Raw genomic sequence first — 20211 nt, forward strand, 5'->3', positions numbered from 1 at the left:
TGTGCACATTCGCTGGGGCAGGCTCTGACGAGGTGGGCAGTCCCCAGGCTGTGGTGAGGGGTCCTGGCCATGTGCACATTCGCTGGGCCAGGCTCTGACGAGGTGGGCAGTCCCCAGGCTGTGGTGAGGGGTCCTGGCCATGTGCACATTCGCTGGGGCAGACAGTGTTTGCCTCTACCCAAGGCAGTCCCACCCGATATTGCTCCATGTGTCCTGCTGTGGTGGGAATGTTTGTGTCCCCTGCAGTTCAGAGGTTGAAGCTTCATTTCCATCGTGGTAGCTTCAAGAGATGGGGCCTTGGGGAGGTGTCCAGAGCATGAGGCTTTGCCCTTGGGAATGGGATCAGGGACCTTAAAAAGAGGCCGGAGGAAGCTGGCTCACCCCTTCTGCTCAGTGAGGATGCAGCATTCAAGATACCATCCTTGAAGCAGAGACAGGGCCCTCTGCAGACACCAAATCGGCCGGCACCTACATCTCAGGCTTCCAGCCTCCAGAACTGTGAGCGATACATTTCTGTCATTTCCACATTACTCAGGAATTTTGTTACAGCAGCTGGAATGGACTCAGTCCAGACATCCCAGCTTCTCCCCAGGCATCCTCTGATCCTCTTGAATCTGGACCCAGCAGGTCTCTCACCTTATGGTTGGTTGTTCCGGCTCTGAAGCTTCTTAATCTGGAACATTCTCTCCCCTTTTTCTCTTTTCTTCATGCCTCTGATAGCTGGAGAGAGTCCGTGGCTGGGGGCAGGAGTCGGCAAATGTTTTCTACAAAGGGCCTGGTAAAGATTTTAGGTTTTGCGGGCCACGAAGTATCCACTGCAGCCCAGCCCTGTGGCTGTGGTGAGGGGCAGCCAGGGAGTGAGCGTGGGTGGCCAAGGTGGGTGTGGCAGCACCTACACTTCATTTACAGATGTTGAAGTATCAATTTCCCATAATTTTCATGTGTCATGAAATAGCCTTTTGATGATTTTCTTTCTTTTTTTATTTTTTTGAGACGGAGTCTCGCTCTGTTGCCCAGGTTGGAGTGGCCGGATCTCAGCTCACGGCAAACTCCGCCTCCCAGGTTCATGCCATTCTCCTGCCTCAGCCTCCCGAGTAGCTGGGACTACAGGCGTCCGCCACCTCGCCTGGCTAGTTTTTTGTATTTTTTAGTAGAGACGGGGTTTCACTGGGTTAGCCAGGATGGTCTTGATCTCCTGACCTTGTGATCCGCCTGTCTCAGCCTCCCAAAGTGCTGGGATTACAGGTGAGAGCGCCACCGCGCCCGGCCGATTTTCAATCATTTAAAAGTGTAAAGGTAATTCTTAGTTCTCAGGCCATCCAAAGACAGGCGGCAGGCTGTAGGCCATGCACCACATACCCCACTGCCTCATAGGGGCCACTGCTGTATTTGGCGGGTTGCTGCCATGGTCCACCTGCAGGGGTGGCATCAGTGATAGCTGCGCTGCTCTACCTAGGGTGGCCAGGAGGGCTTTTCAGAGGCGGCGGCACTTTGGAGCCTCTGGGAGAAGCCAGAGCCAGCCTGCAGGCAGGAGACTGGTGTGGGTGCTCTTCCTGCCCACCCCCTGCACCACGCCTGCTCTGCCTGCTTCTCCCTGGGGTGGAGGAAAGGTGCTGGGGCAGGGTGCTCAGGGTGAGTTTGGGGTCCGATTCCAAGTTTCTGCACCTCTCAGTGGAGCCCTGAGCAGGTCGGGAGCGTTGGGGGCTTCCCAGCTCTCCTCCGTGGCCGCCCCTGGCCTGGGTGGGGCATGAGGTGGGTGGCCCTTGCTGTTATGGGTGGTGTGGCCATTGTAAGATATCTCCATGGGGAAACTGAGGCTTAGGGAGGCCTTGCAGGTGTGGCGAGTGTGGGAAGGCTGTCTGCCTCCCGGTGTCCCTGCAGCGGCCTCCAACCTGCCCACCTCTGCCCCCTGCCGGCCCCGTTACCCCTCACTCCCTGTGCAGCTGCGCTAGAGGCTTCTCACCCCCACCCTATAGCCCCATGTCCGGCCCCTTGGCCCCTCTGTTGCCCCCCACCTCAGGATGTTTGCACCTGCCGCCACTCCCTGCAGCAACTTCCTTGGCACCTGCGTCAGGACCCCCGCCCTCTCAGCTCATGCTCAGGGGCCTCAGCGGCCCTTTCTGAATGCTGCTGCTTCTGCGAGGCTCTGTCCACTTCTGCTCAGACGTCCACCCACTGCCTGGAGCCTGCCCTGTCCTCAGCTTCCAGCCTCCTACTGGATATGGCTCCTGCTGCACTGGGGCCTCTCAGAGGCATCCCAAGCTCGGTGGCTGAACCAAACCTGTCACCCTCCGTCCCTTCCACCTGGGTCTCTGCCAGGGTCCCCTTCCCTCCATCCAGTGCCACCACCACCTCAAGCACAGACAGGAATGCAGGCCTCCACCAGACCCAACCTCTCCCCACACCTGCCCTGGCTCTCCGGACCTGGCTCACACCCACCTTCCTGCCCTGGAACCTCCACACCCTGTCCTAGCTCCCCCTCTGCAGTCCTTGCTTTCAGCACCACATCTTTCCACTGGGCAGGGTGCCAAGCAGAGACCCTGCCCCCCCTTGGTGTCCACTGCAGGGGGGCCAGCAAGGTGTCCAGGGTCCAGTCCTGTGTAAAGAAGGTGGTGCTGGGAACTGAGCGGTCAGCAGACACCTGCCTATGTTGTGCTGGGGCTAGGGGGATGGGACGTGGAGGGGAGACAAACAGAGTGGCGCCCCCGAGGCCTGGGCTTTCACTAGGCAAGAGGGACGGTAGCTTGAACCGCAGCAGGCAGACTGGTGGGGGAGTCGTGTTCCGGGCAGAGCTGCCACCCACGTGCTGTCCCATGGACTACGCTTTCCAGGGCCCTGCCTTTGCTCCTCACAGCGTCCTTGTGCCCAGTGCAAGCCTGGCACAGAGCTGGTTCCCAGCGAACAGGCGTTAAATGATGCAGGAACGTGGACCCAGGCAGGACTTCCTGCTGTGGCTATCGCTCCTGTGGTGGCCCAGGCTGTGGTACAGGGTGTGCAGTGTGTGTGTGCATGTGTAAGTGTACATGTGCGTGTTTGTAGGTACACACATCTGTGTGTGTGTGTTCTGTGCGTGTGTGTGCTGCATGTCTGTGGGGAGGTGTCCTCTGTGAGCGTGTGTGACAGCCGGGATTTGCACTCTTGCATGCTGACCCAGAGACCACAGCCTAAGCAGGCCCTGGCCCTCTGTGCCCAGCACATCCAGCCAGTTTGCTGTGGGTGCCTGTGGCTGCCAATGGGAAACGCGGGTGAGCTGGCAAGAGGGTGTGCCCAGAGCCCTGGCTGCTGCCACTGCCACTCAGCACAGCTTGGCCAGGCTGTTGCCACAGAGGGCGTCAGACGTGAGCTTTGGAAACGTCTTTATTTTAAAGTGAGTACACATTATTAGACACTTTCCCCAAAATCCATGTGTTTGGGGCGTCTTCCGGCCACGTCCCACATCTGTGTTTGCCTGGCTGTTTCTGCACCGAGTTCCTTCCACAGGCCCCGGGTTTCTGTTGTTTTAAGTCTTGAGCCCTGGGCCGGGGGTCACTTCTCATGGGTGGCTGCAGGCTTGGCCAAGTGAGGGGCTGCTTCTGGCTGAAGAGGGGAGTTTCTGGAAGGGGGTTCCCCATGTGTCTCCCGCGCTTCCTGCAGTCTGGGGAGGGGCTTGGCAGGAGCGGGTCTGGTGAGAAAGCCCTGGCTGTGGGGGGAGGCTCAGCCCTGGGAGCGGGTGGGGCAGCTGGGCTGTGGGTGTTAACAGGACCCTGTGCTGCGTCAAAGGAGCCAGAAGCTGGTGTGAGGCTGGGTGGGGTGGGGAAGGTTGGTGCAGGGAGGGGAGGGGACCTGGACTGAAGGTGAGGCCCGGGCAAGGATGTGATATGCCCAGAGCTGGCAGAGTCATCTGCCTGAAGCCTGACTGTGGCCTGCGTGGGGTAAGGAAGGTTTGGAGAGGCCTTGGGGCCTGCAGGAAAAGGGGACTGTGGAGAAGGAGGCTGACTGAGGGCTGCCAAGAGGAAGACCTGCGTTGCTGGAGCCTGTGGTGGAGAGGGGCTTAGTGGTGAGCCCCCCAGGGAAGGCCCGGGGCAGGTGGGGCTCAGAGGGCCTGGAAGGTGTCCAGCAGGAGGCATTGAGGCCCAGGGGGGTCTGAGGCTAGGGGAGCAGCGGGGAGGTGTCCAGGCTGGAAACCCCTCCAGGGGGTCACTCCTCAGCAGAGATGACATCCAAGTCACCCGCCCCCAGCCACCTCAGCCCCTTCCAGAGGGGACAGGGGCAGTAGCTCCCTCCTTTATGCCCCTTCTGGACCCCGTCCCCTCGGGAGGTCTCAAGCTGGCAGGGAGGGGCTAAGCCCGGCCCCAGGCCTCAGTGCTTCCTTTCTCCAAGACAGCAGCAGCTCCCTCTGGCACCGTGGAGCCCATGTGTTGGGTGGGCTGAGGTGGGGCTGCTGCCCTGTGCACAGGACAGGGTTCAGGAGGAGGTGAGCCCGAACCCCCGAGGGAGATCCAGGCTTCTAGCTTCCAGGCTGCACTCTCAGGCAGGAATCCTGGGGCCTGGCCCTCAGGACTGCCGACGGGGCAGTTAGTGGCCTGAGGTGTCCCCAGCAGCCATCCTAGAGTTGGGGAGGGGTCTCAGGACGGGCTTCTTGGAGGAGGTGAGTGCCGGGGATCGCCTGTGTCTGGAGGCCTTCGGTGACAGGTGGGAAGCCCAATGGAGGAGGTGATGTCTGCATCACCCCCCGGCCAGGATCCTCCCCCATCCCCTCTGGCAGAGACTGCTGCTGGGGTGGCAGCAGTAGCCATGCAGCTGTGGGTGCCACCTTCGGAGGAGGAATTTGAACAGGGTGGACCAGGCTGTCAAGGTCAGACCCACTCTACCAGAGACCTGTGGCTTTGGCTGGCAGGTGAGCTGGCACCAGGAGTCCCACCAGGATCCGCCATCCCAGGGAGGGCATGTGGGGCAGGTGGAGCTGCTCACCTGGTTCCCGGGAAAGCATGGGCCATGTCCAGGCAGGCAGCTCAGAGATGGCTGCACCCAGGAGCCTACTCTCCCCTTTAAACCCCCCTGGCATCCCTGCCCACTTCCTGGGGGGACCCAGGGTCCTGACAGGAGGTGTGGGCCCTGTCTACCCCACTCGCCACCCTCTACTGCAGTCCCCCGCTCAGTCCTCCTCCACTGCAGTATGTCCCTAGTCCTCCACTGCAGTCCTCCCCCTGGTCCTCCACTGCCATCCCCCACAACGCCACCCCCGGTCCTCCACTGCAGTCACCGTCCTTGGTCCTCCACTGCAGTCTTCCCCGGTCCTCCACTGTAGTCCTCCCCCAGTCCTCCACTGCAGTCCTCCGCCAGTCCTCCACTGCAGTCCTCCGCCAGTCCTCCACTGCAGTCCCCCCCAACCCCTCTGCACCCGGTCCTCCACTGCAGTATCCCCCAACCCCTCCGCACTCGGTCCTCCACTGTAGTCCTCCCCAACTCCTCCGCATCCGGTCCTCCACTGTAGTCCTCCCCTGGTCCTCCACTGCAGTCCTCCACCAGTCCTCCACTGCAGTCCCCCCCAACCCCTCCGCACCCAGTCCTCCACTGCAGTCACCGTCCCTGGTCATCCACTGTAGTCCTCCTCTGGTCCTCCACTGCAGTCCTCCACCAGTCCTCCACTGCAGCCCCCCCCACCCCTTCCACACCGGGTCCACCACTGTAGTCTCCCCCAACCCCTCCGCACCCGGTCCTCCACTGCAGCGCCACCACCGTGGCTTGAGCCAGGCACCCAGGGCTTCTGAGTGCCCACTCCTGGGTGGCAGTGGCACTAGCGTGAGGCTGGCTCTCAGGGCTGCTGGCCACCACCAGCCCCACCCTGCTGCAGCTTCCCTGCCCTGGCGCCTCTGTGGAGGCCACAGTCAAGCTGGGCCATCAGAGCCCGTGCCCCCAGCTAGCCCCTGCTGTGCGATCTCCTCTCTGAGTGAGGAAGGAGGCCCTGCCCTGAGGGCTTCTAGCCCTTGCTGGGGGAGGCCCCACACCAGTGTTTCAGGACAGTGCCCAGTGGTGGGGCAGTGATGGCCAGCTGCCAGGGTGGCCTGAACATGGCAGACTGAGAGTGACCAGCCTGAGGGGTGGGAGCACCAAGGGTGTGGACACTGGCTGAGAGTTGTGTGTGTCCCTGTGGGGCTGGGCCAGGAGTGGGGGAGGGCTCCCTGAGACAACCCCCCTCACTGCCAGCCTGGCTGCCGCCACCTGACCTTGGGAGGGAACAGTGTGTGCCAGATGACCAGAGGGCTCCCACCACTCCCATGGCCCAACGGGGAGCAGCACTGGGGAGGGCGGTCATTGGGGGAGGCCTGGGGTGGCAGCAGAGGGTGGGGACATGGCCCTGGCATCTTGGTGAATCATGCTCTGGAGACAGGGTGGGCACACCTCTGTGGTCGGAGGCCTGGGGGCCACTGCTGGTGTGCTGGGGGCAGGGCTTGGGGCAGGGGATGGGACAGGGGTGCCTCTGCCTCTTGGGTGTCACCTCCTTGCCTGGAGCACCTGAGGGCCGACTGTGTGTCTCCCCAGTCCCGCAGTGTGGACAAGCAGCATGCCGTCATCAACTACGACCAGGACAGGGACGAGCACTGGGTGAAGGACCTGGGAAGCCTCAATGGGGTGAGTGAGAGGCCCTGGCCTGGCCTTTTAACAGCCCTACCCTTCAGCCCTGGCCCCTCCCTCTCAGCTCTGGCTCCTCCCCCGGTCATGGCCCCTCCCTCTCAGTCCTGACCCCTCCCTCTCAGCTCTGGCTCCTCCCCCAGCCCTGGCCCCTCCCTCTCAGCCCTGTCCCCTCTCCCTGCTCTGGCCCCTCCCCCAGTCCTGGCCCCTCCCTCTCAGCCCTGGCCCCTCCCCCAGCCCTGGCTCCTCCCTCTCAGCCCTGGCCCCTCCTCCAGCCCTGGCCCCTCTCCAAAATCTGGCCCCTCTCCCAGATCCGGCCCCACCCCCACCTGCAGAGGCCCCCAGGCCTCCCCAGAAGTTTCCCCCTGGCGGGGGCCCCGCAAGGGTCAGGCTGCTCTCACAGGGAGAGTGGGCCCTGCAGATGGGGAGGGAAGCACTGGGCTGGGAAATGGGGCCCCTGAGATGGAAGGAGCTATGCTTGGGTACCCAGTCTGGGTATGGGTGGGGCCATGTGATCCTTTCTTCTGTAAGTTGGGGGTGGCAGGGGCAGGAAGGTAACCAGGAGGGAACCCCTGGCTGCAAGAGCAGGGTGGGGGTCAGGTGAAAGGAATGGGATATGGGGTAGAAATAGGCAGGAAGGATGGAGGCCCCTCTCTGTGGGGCGTGTATCTGTCCCCAAGGTCACTGTCTGGATGTCTCTGTCTGTTGCTGAGCTTGGCGGACTCCAACGTGTCCTGGGAGGTTTTTTTTTTACTGCGCTCTGCAGTCCTGAGCTGGGGGGCCCTAGCAGCCCCTCAGCAGCCCCTCAAGGAGCTCCGGCCAGGGCGTCTCAGGCTGCTGCAGTCTGTCCTGAGCTCCCTCCTCCCGCAGCATGCCTGTCTGATGAAGTGGCTGTCCCTGAATGACTGGCCAGCAGTGGCCACTCCTCTGCCTGTGTGGGCTGCGTCACCTGCATGGGCTTTGAGAGGGTCCCCGGGGCTGTTGGCCCGGGTTGCATGGCACCAGCCCGGTCCGTGCTCCTGGACCCTGCATGGCTGGCTACCTCTGAGGCCTGTGATGCCCACAGACCTGCCTCCCACCTGCTTGTGGGACTGGTGCATCGACACCCCTGCCAGCAGGCAGCCTGGAGGGGTGCGTCAGACCCTTGGCTAAGGGGCACCACAGGGCAGGCCTGCCTCTTCTGTTCCCAAGGGCATTATAGGGCCAAGGTGGGAGCTGGGGCCAGGGTGAGGCTGTGTGGGAGGAAGCATCTCTTGGAGTCCACTTCACAAAGGTGCTCAAAGACTTCTGTTCTGGAGGGTTCCATCACGGTCCCTGCAGTGGTGGGTGGGCCCCAGTGCCTGGGTGCCCTGGCTGGTGGCTGTGGAATTTATGGTGGAGAGGGGCTTAGTGGTGAGCCCTCCAGGGAAGGCCTGGGGCGGGTGGGGCTCAGAGGGCCTGGAAGGTGTCCAGCAGGAGGCATTGAGGCCCAGGGGGTCTGAGGCTAGGGGAGCAGCGGGGAGGTGTCCAGGCTGGAAACCCCTCCAGGGGGTCACTCCTCAGCAGAGATGACATCCAAGTCACCCGCCCCCAGCCATCTCAGCCCCTTTCAGAGGGGACAGGGGCAGTAGCTCCCTCCTTTATGCCCCTTCTGGACCCCATCCCCTCGGGAGGTCTCATGTTGCCAGGGAGGGGCTGAGCCCGGCCCCAGGCCTCAGTGCTTCCTTTCTTCAAGACAGCAGCAGCTCCCTCTGGCACCGTGGAGCCCATGTGTTGGGTGGGCTGAGGTGGGGCTGCTGCCCTGTGCACAGGACAGGGTTCAGGAGGAGGTGAGCCCGAACCCCTTGAGGGAGATCCAGGCTTCTAGCTTCCAGACTGTACTCTCAGGCAGGAATCCTGGGGCCTGGCCCTCAGGGCTGCCAACAGGGCAGTTAGTGGCCTGAGGTGTCTCCAGCAGCCATCCTAGAGTTGGGGAGGGGGTTTCAGGACGGGCTTCTGCACAGGCCATCACTCACCGTGGGCTCCAGAGCGTTGGTGCCCCCACGGCCCTGCCCACAGCCACCCACCCACTCCGCCCCACCACCCTGCCACCTGTTTTCCTGCAGACATTTGTGAATGACATGCGCATCCCCGACCAGAAGTACGTCACGCTGAAGCTCAATGACGTCATCCGCTTCGGCTACGATATCCTGCCCCTGAGTGCCCCTCGTCCTGGGCTTCTCCTCAGTCCCCAGGGCCGCGGTCGCTCTGTTACTCCAGAAGCAGGGCTGTCACCGCTCGGGCCGCTGGGTTACAGAGCATGGAGGATGACCCTAGGGCTGGGCTCCCTCTGCTGACGGGGCACCCCAGGGAATACTAGTCCCTGCAGCCCGGCCCCCCGTGGCCACCCTGGCCACCAGCACCTGCTGCTTGCTCACCCACCCAGCCTGAGGTCATGTGGGGTCTGGGGAACTGGTGACCACTCCCTGGGGCCCCGAGTCCTGGCCCGACCTTGGGACTGTCTGAGCAAATGGGTGGGCATGGCTGTGCCTCCCCGGGAAGAAAGAGGCCCCTCCTCTGCCTGCCTCGATGGGCCCTTGAGCTGGCACACCTGTTGCTGGGCATGGGCTTCTGCGCTGGGCTCCTGGCTCTTCTGCTGCGTGTTCGCCTTAACATGTGTCCACATTCCAACATGTATGTGCTGGAGCGTGTGCAGCACCGAGTCCCGGAGGAGGCGCTCAAGGTTAGTGCTGGCCGAGCCTGGGGGACTCAGCCACGAGGGCTCAGCCCCCCATCCTCCCTACCATGCTCCCACTGCCATCTCCCCAGCAAACACTCCCCAGGCCTTTGGGGCGCCCCGTTCAGGCTGTGGGTGCCATGGGTCAGGCCAGCCTGTCCTGCCCTGCCAGATGGCCCAGTCTGGCAGGTGGGAAGGTAGTCATTACCCCCAGCCTGCTGCAGTGACAGATGGCGGGGGCACTGGGACGCAGGCGCCACTGTTGTGGATGCAGCAGGATCAGGGCTCTGGGAGGGGCCTGGGAGGATTCGGGCTGCATGGTCAGCCTGTTGCAGCTCCTGGGCTTTGTGAGCTGCAGCGTTGGGTGCCGGCGGGTTTAGCTCTGGCTCACAGAACAAACGGCTCATTGGGTGAGCTGGGTGGCCAGAGCCCAGGAAGCTGCTGGGATCACCCTGCAGGAGAGTACAGGGGGGCTGAGGCGGGGGCCGGGAGCCTCCCTGGGAGCAGAGGGCCCCGTTCAGAGGGCCAGGAGGGTATAGAGCCCCTGAGCCCCCCAGCGTCTTTTCGGGAGTGTCTGTCAGGTTAAGGAGCTTTGGGGTCTCATAAGGGGCTTTAGATTCTCTGACGTTACAGTTATTTGGAGTCTTTGAAGCTGAAGGGATTAAGAGTCTCTATACAGTGTTTAGGGTCTCTGAGGCTGGGGAAATTTGGTCTCTCTGTGAGTGAGATATTTAGGGCTCCTTAGGCTCAGGGGATTTGAGGATCTACGTGTTAGAGGATTTGGCGTTCCTCTGGGTGAAGGGATTTGAGGTCTCTGAAGCTGAGGAGGTGCTTTGGGGTCTCATGCCCAGGGGATTAAGTGCCCTCCAGGTTAGCGGATTTGAGTCCTTCAAGGTGGCAGGATTTGGGGTCACTTCAGGCTGAGAGGATTTATTGCTTCTCAGGGTGAGGGGATCTGAGGTCTCCCAGGCTGAAATCTGAAGGTCTTAGGCTGAGGGTTTTACGCTGCATGACCAAGGCCCCCCGAGTTCCTGTCAGTCTCTCCAATCTCCTCCCGCGCAGCCCACCCTGGCCGGGCGCCCTGTCGGAGCCCCTTGGGAGGTAAAAGCTGCCCACAGCATATTGATGAGACCGCCATCGGGGGGTGGCCAGAGGCAGGAAGGAAGGGTGCTGGAGGCTGATGGTGGCAGCCTTCAAGGGTGGGCATCTTTGAGTGCCCTTTCCCCCGTGTGCTGGGGACACGCACGGCCAGGGCCCCTGTGGGGGCGCGAGGGTCCTAGGTGGGAGGGGCGTCTCCTCACCCTTACTTGTTCGTGTGGGAGTTATGGAGCACAGATTCAGGGCTGGGCTCAGAGCACCCCAGGAGCCCTGTGGGACCAGGGCGCTTAGCCCACTCCTCGGATGATCTCTGAGCAGCATGGGGTCCCCCAGCCTGCAAGGGGCAGGGCCTAAGGGAGCCAGGTTCTGTCTGATGGCACAAGCGGCCCTGCTGCCCACCCGATGGCCCCCACTCTGATGATTGCGGCCTGCTCTGCCCTGCCCCACCCAAGCAAGCCCCTGCTTCCCCTGGAAGCTGCCCCTCCCCAGGCTTGAGCTGGACCTGAGCTGTGTGACCTGGGCAGGCTGAGGCTCTGTCTGCTCTTTTAGGGAGCGTTAGGGAGAGCTTGTGACATGCAAAGTCATAGCTGGGTCCTGTGGATGGAGAGGAGAGGCTGGGTCCACCCCTGTGGGGTCCTCCTGAGGCTGGGCCCAGTACCTCACCCCGCCTGGCCTGCCCACAGCACGAGAAGTACACCAGCCAGCTGCAGGTAAGCGTGAAGGGCTTGGTACCCAAGAGGAGCGAGGCGCTGCCGGAACACACACCGTACTGCGAGGCCCCGAACCCCAGGCCGGAGAAGGGGGACCGGAGACCAGGAACAGGTAGGCCCAGGCAGTGTGGAGCAATTTTACGCGCACACAGGGCTACTGCCAGGCCCTCTGCCCTGCACCTGCCTCCCTGCCCTCCTCACCCCTGTGCATGCATATGCCGTGCACACCCATACCCTCATCCATTGCACACATATACCCCTGTACACACACACCCCTCACCCATTGTGCACACCTACTCTTGCACACCCACATTCCTTACCCATTACACACACCTATCTGTGCATGCCTGCACCGCTCACTCCTGTACACACCTACCCATGCACGCCTGCACCCCTCTTTGTTATACACACCCTACTCATGCACACCCACACCACTCACCCCTGTGCATACCTACCCATACATGCCCATACCCCTCACTGCTGTACACAGGTCTATCCATGCACGCCCATACTGCTCACCCCTGTGCACTCACACCCCCACCCCTGTATACACATCTACCCGTGCACATCCACATCCCTCACCTCTCACCCCACACACACAGCTATCCATGCACACCCACACTGCTCACCTCTGTGCACACCTACCTGTGCATGCCTGCACCCCTTGGGCCCACAGTTCTTGTGGGGTTGGTGGACCACCAGCTGGGCACCCTGTGTCCCTCGTGGTGACAGGCAGGGGATGGGGGGGTGCGGCTATGCTCCCTAATATCAGGCATTTGGACTCGATTCTGCGGACCGAGCCAGCAGGGCTCAGGGGTTGGTGGTTTCTGACGAGACCTGATATGTGCCTTCGGCAGTCGGTCTGTGGGTGGGCAGAAGTCTGGGAGGAAGGCAGCTGCACAAGGGTCCGGGTCTGCATCGGTCCGGTGGGCACAAGGGGAGGGGAAGGAGCTGAGAGTGAGAAAGTGCCTGGTCGTGTGTGGAGGGGTCGGGGTGGGGGATCCAAGCCTGAGGCCCCAGTGTATGACTTGAGTTCTGGTTAGACAGGGGTGTATCCGGGCGCCCTTTCTCCTGCTCCCACCTTGGTCCAGGAAGGGTCACCCTGCCGCCCCCAGCTTTGGCCCCACGTCTGCCGTGTTCCGCCGTCAGCCCACACATCTGTGTTGTACAGCCGCAGCTGCCAGCGTCTGGTTGGGATGCAGGCCCGCCCAGAATGGAAGACCGCTGGGGACTGGGAAGCTTTCCAGAAAGCCATCTGAGCTCCCCCGGGCACCTGTCGGTGTCCAGGCTGTGAAACACACGCAGCTGGTGACGGCGGTGCGGAGCCGTCCCAGAGGTTGTGACAGGTGCAGCCAGCTGGGCAGCCTGGCTCCTTGGCTCCATTAGAGTGAGGGCAGCACATTTTGGGGACCAAGGAGGGGTTCAGGGCTGGCAGCAGAGGGGAGACTGCCTGGTAGCAGATGCCCCTGCCTCAGCAGCCCCTGGGCGTGACCCTGGGTCAAGGGTGAGTTCCCAGGGAGGGATAAGGCATGTGTGACACCTCTCAGGGGCCCTGCATCCCCAGCGCAGTGTGCACATGGTTCCTGACAGGTGACCGGCCTCCAACTCTCTGTCCACCCAGCAGTGTAAGCAGCTGGTGGCCATGATGCAGAGGCCCCCTGGGTTCCAGCAAGTATAGAAAGAGCTTGAGTGGAGGGCCCAGGAAGGAGACTGTGGGCATGAGGGCCAGCGCCCTGACCTAAGGGCACTGGACGCTGCTTCTGTTCACTGCTGCCATCGGGAAGGGCTGGGCTGCCAGCTTTGCAGAGGGAGTCAGAAGTCAGATTCCATCTGAAATACACAATTTCACTCTGGTCGTTAAGGCAAACAAACTAAAACGCCACAGGGACCATGTAGACTGCAGTGGCTGCCCACTCCCAGGGCCACCCATTTGTGGCCTGAACTATTTACCAAGCCTTGGAGGTGGCTGGACCCAGGTGTGGGCTCCCCCTGGCCTCCTGTCCTCCCTGTTCAATGGGCTCTGGGGTCGAAGGCTAGGGCATGGTTGCAGGATGGTGTTGGAGGGGGCGCCCACCATGCCCCAGGGGATGAGCCTTTGAGCACGCGGAGGGGAGGAAGGAGGGGCCAGGTAGGGAGGAGGGGCCAGGCAGGCAGGAGGGGCCAGGCAGGCAGGGAGCCTTTAAGCACTTGTGGGGGAGGGTGGGGCCAGGCAGGGAGGGGCCAGTGAGCCACCTCTGAACTCTAGGTAGTCAACATTCCCCACAGAGGTAGGGCCCTGGGCTGCCACAAGGCCAAGCTGGGAGGCGATGCCGGGGCCTGCCCCAGAGTCCAGCCTATCCTGGGGTGCCAGTTCTCTGCTTTTCACACTAGGGGCCCCAGCAACACAGGGTCTGAACTCTTGCTCCCTCCACAGAGGCAGCCTCTTACCGCACGCCCCTGTACGGGCAGCCCTCCTGGTGGGGTGAGGACGATGGTAGCACGCTGCCTGACGCCCAGCGCCAGGGAGAGCCCTACCCAGGTTGGTCCTGGGGCCAAGCTGGTGAGACCCTGAGGGCTCCCAGAGGGTGGTGTGTGAAGGGGATGGCCTGGGTTTGAGGAGCCCACTCCAGGGGACATGGGGCCTCTCTCCCCCTCTTGGGTGGAGTTGATGGTCCTGGCTGAGGAGGGTGGTAGCAGGTGGCTGCCCCGAGGCCGGGTCTGAAGACATCTTCCCACACCAGAGCGTCCCAAGGGGCCAGTGCAGCAGGACGGGGAGCTCCACGGCTTCCGCGCCCCCGCTGAGCCTCAGGGCTGCTCGTTCCGGCGGGAGCCCAGCTACTTCGAGATTCCCACGAAGGAGACCCCACAGCCGTCGCAGACCCCCGACGTGTCGGCACACGAGATGCCCACGAAGGATGCAGAGGCAGGTGGGGTCGGAGCGGCCCCTGTGGTGCAGAGCCACGCGTCCTTCACCATCGAGTTTGATGACTGCAGCCCCGGCAAGATGAAGATCAAGGACCATATCACCAAGTTTTCCCTTCGCCAGCGGCGGCCCCCGGGCAAGGAGGCCACACCTGGCGAGATGGTGTCAGCTGAGACCAAGGTGGCCGACTGGCTGGTGCAGAATGACCCGAGCCTGCTGCACCGGGTTGGCCCTGGGGACGACCGCCACAGCACCAAGAGCGACCTGCCTGTCCACACCCGCACCCTGAAGGGTGAGTGCCCAGCTGTCGGCCGTGCCAGTCCCGGGACAGGCAGGGGACCAGGCGTTGGCTGGGTCTGCACCGTTGCCATGCAGAGGGGCCCATTCAGCTGGGTTGACTTCCCGTTTTTCAATTAATTGCCCAAGAGCCACCTGCCTGATCAGGGGTCCGGTCCTGTGTCTTCCCGTTGTACTTCTCTGCCCTGTGTGGGGGCGCCCTGAGGGCTAGGGTGCTCTGTCAACTCAGCTCAGGCGTGGGGTGATGAGGCTGTCTGAGATCCACAGCTGTTTCCTTTCTCTTGGCCTGACAAGGTGGGGTCCCCTGTCCCCCCCAGGCCACAAGCACGAGGATGGCACACAGAGTGACTCAGAGGACCCCCTGGCCAAGGCGGCCTCAGCCACCGGGGTGCCCTTGGAGGCCAGCGGGGAGCAGGTGCGGCTGCAGAGGCAGATCAAGCGGGACCCCCAGGAGCTACTACATAACCAGCAGGCCTTTGTCATCGAGTTCTTCGACGAAGACACGCCCCGAAAGAAGCGCTCCCAATCCTTCACGCACACCCCGTCTGGGGACCCCAAGGCTGACAAGCGCCGTGGCCCGACACCGGCCGATAGGGACCGCCCCAGTGTCCCAGCCCCAGTCCAGGCGGGGGGCCGCAGCTCGGGGCCACAGAGGGCCGGCTCGCTGAAGCGGGAGAAGACAGAGGAACGGCTGGGCAGCCCCTCACCTGCCTCCCGAACCCCTGCCCGCCCCTTCGGAAGCGTGGGGCGCCGTTCCCGCCTGGCCCAGGACTTCATGGCCCAGTGTCTGCGGGAGAGCTCCCCGGCCACCAGGCCCAGCCCCGAGAAGGTTCCTCCCGTGCTGCCCGCTCCCCTGACACCCCGTGGGACCAGCCCTGTGGGCCCCCCGACCCCACCGCCCGCCCCCACCGACCCCCAACTGACTAAGGCACGGAAACAGGAGGAGGACGACAGCCTCAGTGACGCAGGGACATACACCATCGAGACCGAGGCACAGGACACGGAAGTGGAGGAGGCCCGAAAGATGATCGACCAGGTGCGGCCCGGCGGCGAATGAGAGCCCTCATGGGGACCAGGGTGGAGGTGGGTGGACGTTGTCCTGCTCCAACCCAGCCCTGGCTCCTGCCTCTGGCCCAGCTGGGCAGGAGGGAGCCTGGGGTGCTGCCCACAGCCCTGCCCTCACCTTCTCAGGGCTGGGTCTATATCCCATCCGCATGTCCCGCTGATAGCCAGGCTGTGTGTCCTGGCCACCAGCCACTCTGGCCAACCAGGTCCCTGCTCTCCCCATGGCTTGGGGGTGGCCGGTGTCAGTGGAGGGTTGGGAAGTGGGCTTCTCTGGCCCTCAGTGCCTGGGACCATTTCCTCTTGGCAGGTCTTTGGGGTGTTGGAGTCCCCTGAACTCTCCAGGGCATCTTCGGCCACCTTTCGCCCAGTCATCAGAGGGGACAGAGATGAGTCTGGTGATGGGGGCGTGGCCCAGCGGATGGCGCTCCTGCAGGAGTTTGCCTCCCGGCCACTGGGTGCGGCTCCCCAGGCGGAGCACCAGGTACAAGCACAGATGGCCACCCCAAGGAGGGGCTGGGCAGGGAGAGGGCAGCGTCCAAGCCGGGCCTGGGGACAGTAGACCCCTCATGGGGCGAGACTGGACTTTCCTGAGGGGCACGCTCACCTGGAGGGTGAACGGGGGCTTCCACGAGGAGGGATCGGGGCCAGGTGTCAGACCCAGTGTTGATTTGAGGTCCTGGGCAAAACGGGCTCCGAGGTCAGGACAGGGCCACGGCTGCTCTGCCAACCTGGAACTGAGTTCTGTGGGGCTGCCTGGGCCGGGCCGGCAGGGGTCACGTTGGAGCAAGTCCAGGCGAGGCAACTGGGACCCCTGGCTGCCTTTGCGGGGGCATGTGCTTGCTCGAGCGGCAGGCCCAGGGTGGCGTGCATGCGTGGGGCTGGTGGTGGCTGCTCTGGATGCCCCTCCTATTCCCTGGCACCCCCTGCTCCTCACCGTTGGGCTTGCACGTGGAAACACTCCCACCCTCCTCTCCACAGGGCCTCCCGGTGCCGGGCTCCCCTGGGGGTCAGAAGTGGGTGTCCCGCTGGGCCAGCCTGGCTGACAGCTACTCAGACCCGGGCCTCACAGGTAAGTGGCTGCAGTGCTGCAGGGGAGTCAGGGGCCAGGCCGGGGGGCTCAGGCCACTGACCACGGACACAGGCTGCCTCTTCCTGTGCATGGAGGCTGTGCATGGAGGGCCTGCAGACCAGCAGCCCTGTAAGCAGCTGCCTTTGTGCTCCACAGAGGATGGCCTGGAACGTAGAGGCGGGGAGCCGGAGGGGTCCCTGCCTGTGCGCACGCGGCGACGGCTCCCTCAGCTGCCCAGTGAGAGGGCCGACAGCCCTGCGGGCCCGGAGAGCAGCAGGAGGAGTGGGCCTGGGCCACCGGAGCTGGGCAGTGAGCAGCCCGGCCACCTCTTCGGCCAGGAGGAGTTGGACCCTGACAGCCTCAGCGATGCCAGTGGTTCGGATGGGGGCCGAGGCCCTGAGCCAGGGGTGGAGCCACGGGACAGCAGACGCAGGAGCCCCCAGGAGGGGCCCACATGGAGCAGGGGTCGGTGCTCACCAAGGGCCCCCGGGGAGTCAACTCCCACCTCTTTCTTCATTGGGGACCAGGATGGGGATGCTGTGTTACCTAGGAAACCACTTACGGCTCCAGGGGATGGGGAGGGCTTAGGGCAGGCAGCCCAGCCCAGCCCCCCAGCACGGGATGGCATCTATGTCAGTGCCAATGGGAGAATGGTCATCCAGCTACGGCCTGGACGGTCCCCAGAACCCGATGGCCCTGCCCCACCCTTCCTCCGGCAAGAGAGCTTCACTAAGGAGCCAGCCAGTGGTCCCCCAGCGCCCGGCAAGCCCCCCAACATCTCCAGCCACCCACTTCTACAGGACCTGGCTGCTACCAGGGCCGCACGCATGGACTTCCACTCCCAGGACACCCACCTGATCTTGAAGGAGACAGAGACGGCCCTGGCGGCCCTGGAGGCCCGACTCCTCTCCAATTCTGTGGACGCCGAGTGTGAGGGGGGCAGCACTCCAAGGCCGCCGGAGGACGCCATGTCTGGGGACTCGGACGTGGACACTGCCAGCACGGTCAGCCTGCGCAGTGGCAAGAGCGGACCCAGCCCCACAACCCCGCAGCCCCTGCGGGCACAGAAGGAGATGTCGCCATCCCCGCCAGCTGCACAGGACCCAGGAGGCACCGCCCTGAGCAGTGCCCGTGAGCAGCCCTCAGAGAGACAGCGTCACCCACTTGGCCCGACGGACATGGGCCGTGGAGAGCCAGTACGGCGCTCAGCCATAAGGCGTGGCCACAGGCCCCGAGGGTCCCTGGACTGGCCCAGTGAGGAGCGTAGCCCTGTCCTCGCCCACCCACCCAGCTCAGAGGTGATGGCCTCCAACCATGAAACCCCTGAGGCCACCGGGGCGGGGCGGCTCGGGTCTCGCCGGAAACCAGCAGCCCCACCGCCATCCCCCGCTGCCCGGGAGGAGCAGAGTCGCAGCTCAGCCAGCTCCCAGAAGGGGCCGCAGGCCTTGACCCGCTCCAACAGCCTGTCCACCCCTCGCCCCACACGGGCCTCCCGGCTGAGGCGGGCCCGGCTGGGGGATGCTTCAGACACTGAGGCCGCGGATGGTGAGCGGGGATCCCTGGGCAACCCTGAGCCTGTGGGCCGGCCAGCTGCTGAGCAGGCCAAGAAGCTGTCGCGCTTGGACATCCTGGCCCTGCCCCGGAAGCGGGCCGGCTCCTTCACAGGGACTAGTGACCCCGAGGCAGCCCCTGCCCGCACCAGCTTCTCTGGCCGCAGTGTGGAGTTGTGCTGTGCCAGCCGCAAGCCCACCATGGCCGAAGCACGGGCTGTCGCCAGGAAGGCTGCCACCACAGCCACCAGCACGGGTCCCCGCCAGCCCTTCAGCAGAGCCCGCTCGGGCAGCGCTCGATACACCTCCAGTGAGTGCCAGGGCAGGTGGGAGGCCAGGGCCAAGGCAGAGCTGCCAGTAGGTCTGCAGCATCCTGGATGCCAGCTGAGTGTTGGCTGTGGGCCCCTGGTCCTGGCATGAGAGGAGCCTTTGTTCCCAAAGCTGGGGTAGATGTGTTGCTGGACTCACGTACACACACACATGTGCATGGCTGAGGGCAGGGCCCGCAGTGCCCTGATGTGGGTTGAACACCCTAACCATCTCTGGCGTGGTGGGGGCCTTCCGTCCCCCGGGGTGGGCCTCAGGGCCCCGAAGCCCAGGCTGGCCCTCCCCACTCTTCTGTACTCCTGGCTCAGGCCCCTGGTGCCTTGCGATCCCCACGCCATCTGCCCATGGGCCTGGGGCCCTAGGCCTGGGGAGGGCACTCCTGTGGATCTCTGCCGCAGTACTGTGGCTCAGTGAAGGGTGCCAGGTACACCTGTGCCCCCTGCTGGTAGCTGCTCTAACACCTTTCTGAGTCCGCAGGCCCCATGGCCAGGGAGGGAGGGAGGGCTGTGAGCAGAGCCCTGCCCCCCAGATGTCCATGGGCACAGCAAGCAGGGATGGTCCTCTGTGGCCACCAGAGCTGGCCTCCTACCTGGGGTGGCCAGACATCCGCGTCTGCAGAGCGGGGCCCACCCCGCCCGCCGAGGGAGCTGAGCTGTCCTGCGAGTGGATTGGTTTGAGGCCAAGGTGTTGCTGCTACTGCCTTCTGCCCTGTGCTCCCACCTACCCACCCATGATCCCAGTGGAGCCTCTTCCCCAACTCCCAGGGTCCTCCCATGGCCCCGCCCCAACTGCTGGCTGCACCGGGCAGGCCCTGCGCGTGGCTGGAGGCTGAGGCAGGGTTTGCTGGAGGAAGGGGTGGGCTGGGGCCGAGGGTCACCCCTGCTTTGTGGAGCCTGCCATCCCTACCCCACGTGGTGCACTGGTAATGTTTGATCCAAGCATGCGGCTGGCCATTATCCCCACCTATGGTGCAGGTGCGCAGCTGCTGCCGGGCTCTCAGAGCAGGGCTGGTGAGGAGGCTAGGACTCCGCCCAGCAGGGGCGGAACCTGAAGCACTGGGCCTGACAAACTGAAGCAGGCACCAGGGAGGGGCTGCAGTGACCTTGCTCGGGCTCTGACTGGTCCTTGCCTGTCTGTCTGGTCCAGCCTGGGCCAGTGCAAGTCCTGGTGGGGAGGTTTACTCTGTTTTGGCGTCTGCCAGGCACTGCTTTCCCACCACCTGTAAGGGGGTTTCCCACCTAATCAGGTGCAGACTGCTCCTGGGTCGCAGCCACTGGCCTGGGAGCACTAGGCTGCCTTCCCTGCATGTGCCCCTGGGCTGGTGGGGGCCTTGTGGCCCCTGGAGCCCAGCAGCTGTTGATGTTTCAATGAAGGGCTACTGGGTTGGGGCACCAGCCTTGACGCTCCCCAGCCCTGCAGCACTGAGCCCTCGCCCACAGGGACCCTGGGACTGCCACAGGGTGCTGAGTGCTGCTTTGTTCTGTTCTTGCTTCTGAAACCAATTCACTCACCAAGACACGCGGCGCCGGCAGCAGGGCTCGGATTACACGTCCACCTCTGAGGAGGAGTACGGCTCCCGCCACGGCTCCCCCAAACACACACGCTCCCACACCTCAACAGCCACTCAGACCCCGAGGGCTGGCAGCTCCAGTCGGGCTCGTTCCCGGGTCCCCGGTCCCCGGGACACGGACGATGATGAGGAGGAACCTGACCCTTATGGTTTCATCGTGCAGACGGCAGAGATTGCGGAGATCGCCAGGTGAGCAACCCATTCAGAGTATATCCCCTGGGTCAATCCACTGAGTGCTAGTGCCTTTTCTCGAGTGAGAGCACCCTGAGGGCAGGGACCAGGCTGGGAGCTCCCTTCTTGAGTGGATAGATGGTAC

The 20211-nt window shown here is 63.7% G+C and overlaps 1 protein-coding gene across 2 annotated transcripts in view; it reads left to right on the forward strand.

The window, feature by feature from the left end:
- The window catches only part of CEP170B (centrosomal protein 170B), a 29477-nt gene that overhangs the window by 1101 nt on the left and 8165 nt on the right, over positions 1-20211 (forward strand). Inside the window, exons 2-12 of one of the 2 annotated variants that reach the window (XM_011982892.1) lie at positions 6523-6612; positions 8697-8775; positions 9255-9313; positions 11089-11227; positions 13529-13633; positions 13836-14309; positions 14632-15350; positions 15687-15860; positions 16358-16448; positions 16605-18308; positions 19841-20084. In XM_011982892.1, coding sequence (XP_011838282.1) covers positions 6523-6612; positions 8697-8775; positions 9255-9313; positions 11089-11227; positions 13529-13633; positions 13836-14309; positions 14632-15350; positions 15687-15860; positions 16358-16448; positions 16605-18308; positions 19841-20084 — 3878 coding nt within the window. The remainder of the gene's footprint in view (positions 1-6522; positions 6613-8696; positions 8776-9254; positions 9314-11088; positions 11228-13528; positions 13634-13835; positions 14310-14631; positions 15351-15686; positions 15861-16357; positions 16449-16604; positions 18309-19840; positions 20085-20211) is intronic. The other variant, XM_011982893.1, reaches the window with a different exon arrangement.

The sequence above is a fragment of the Mandrillus leucophaeus genome, unplaced genomic scaffold (genome assembly GCF_000951045.1).
Source record: "Mandrillus leucophaeus isolate KB7577 unplaced genomic scaffold, Mleu.le_1.0 Scaffold244, whole genome shotgun sequence".
NCBI lineage: Eukaryota > Metazoa > Chordata > Mammalia > Primates > Cercopithecidae > Mandrillus > Mandrillus leucophaeus.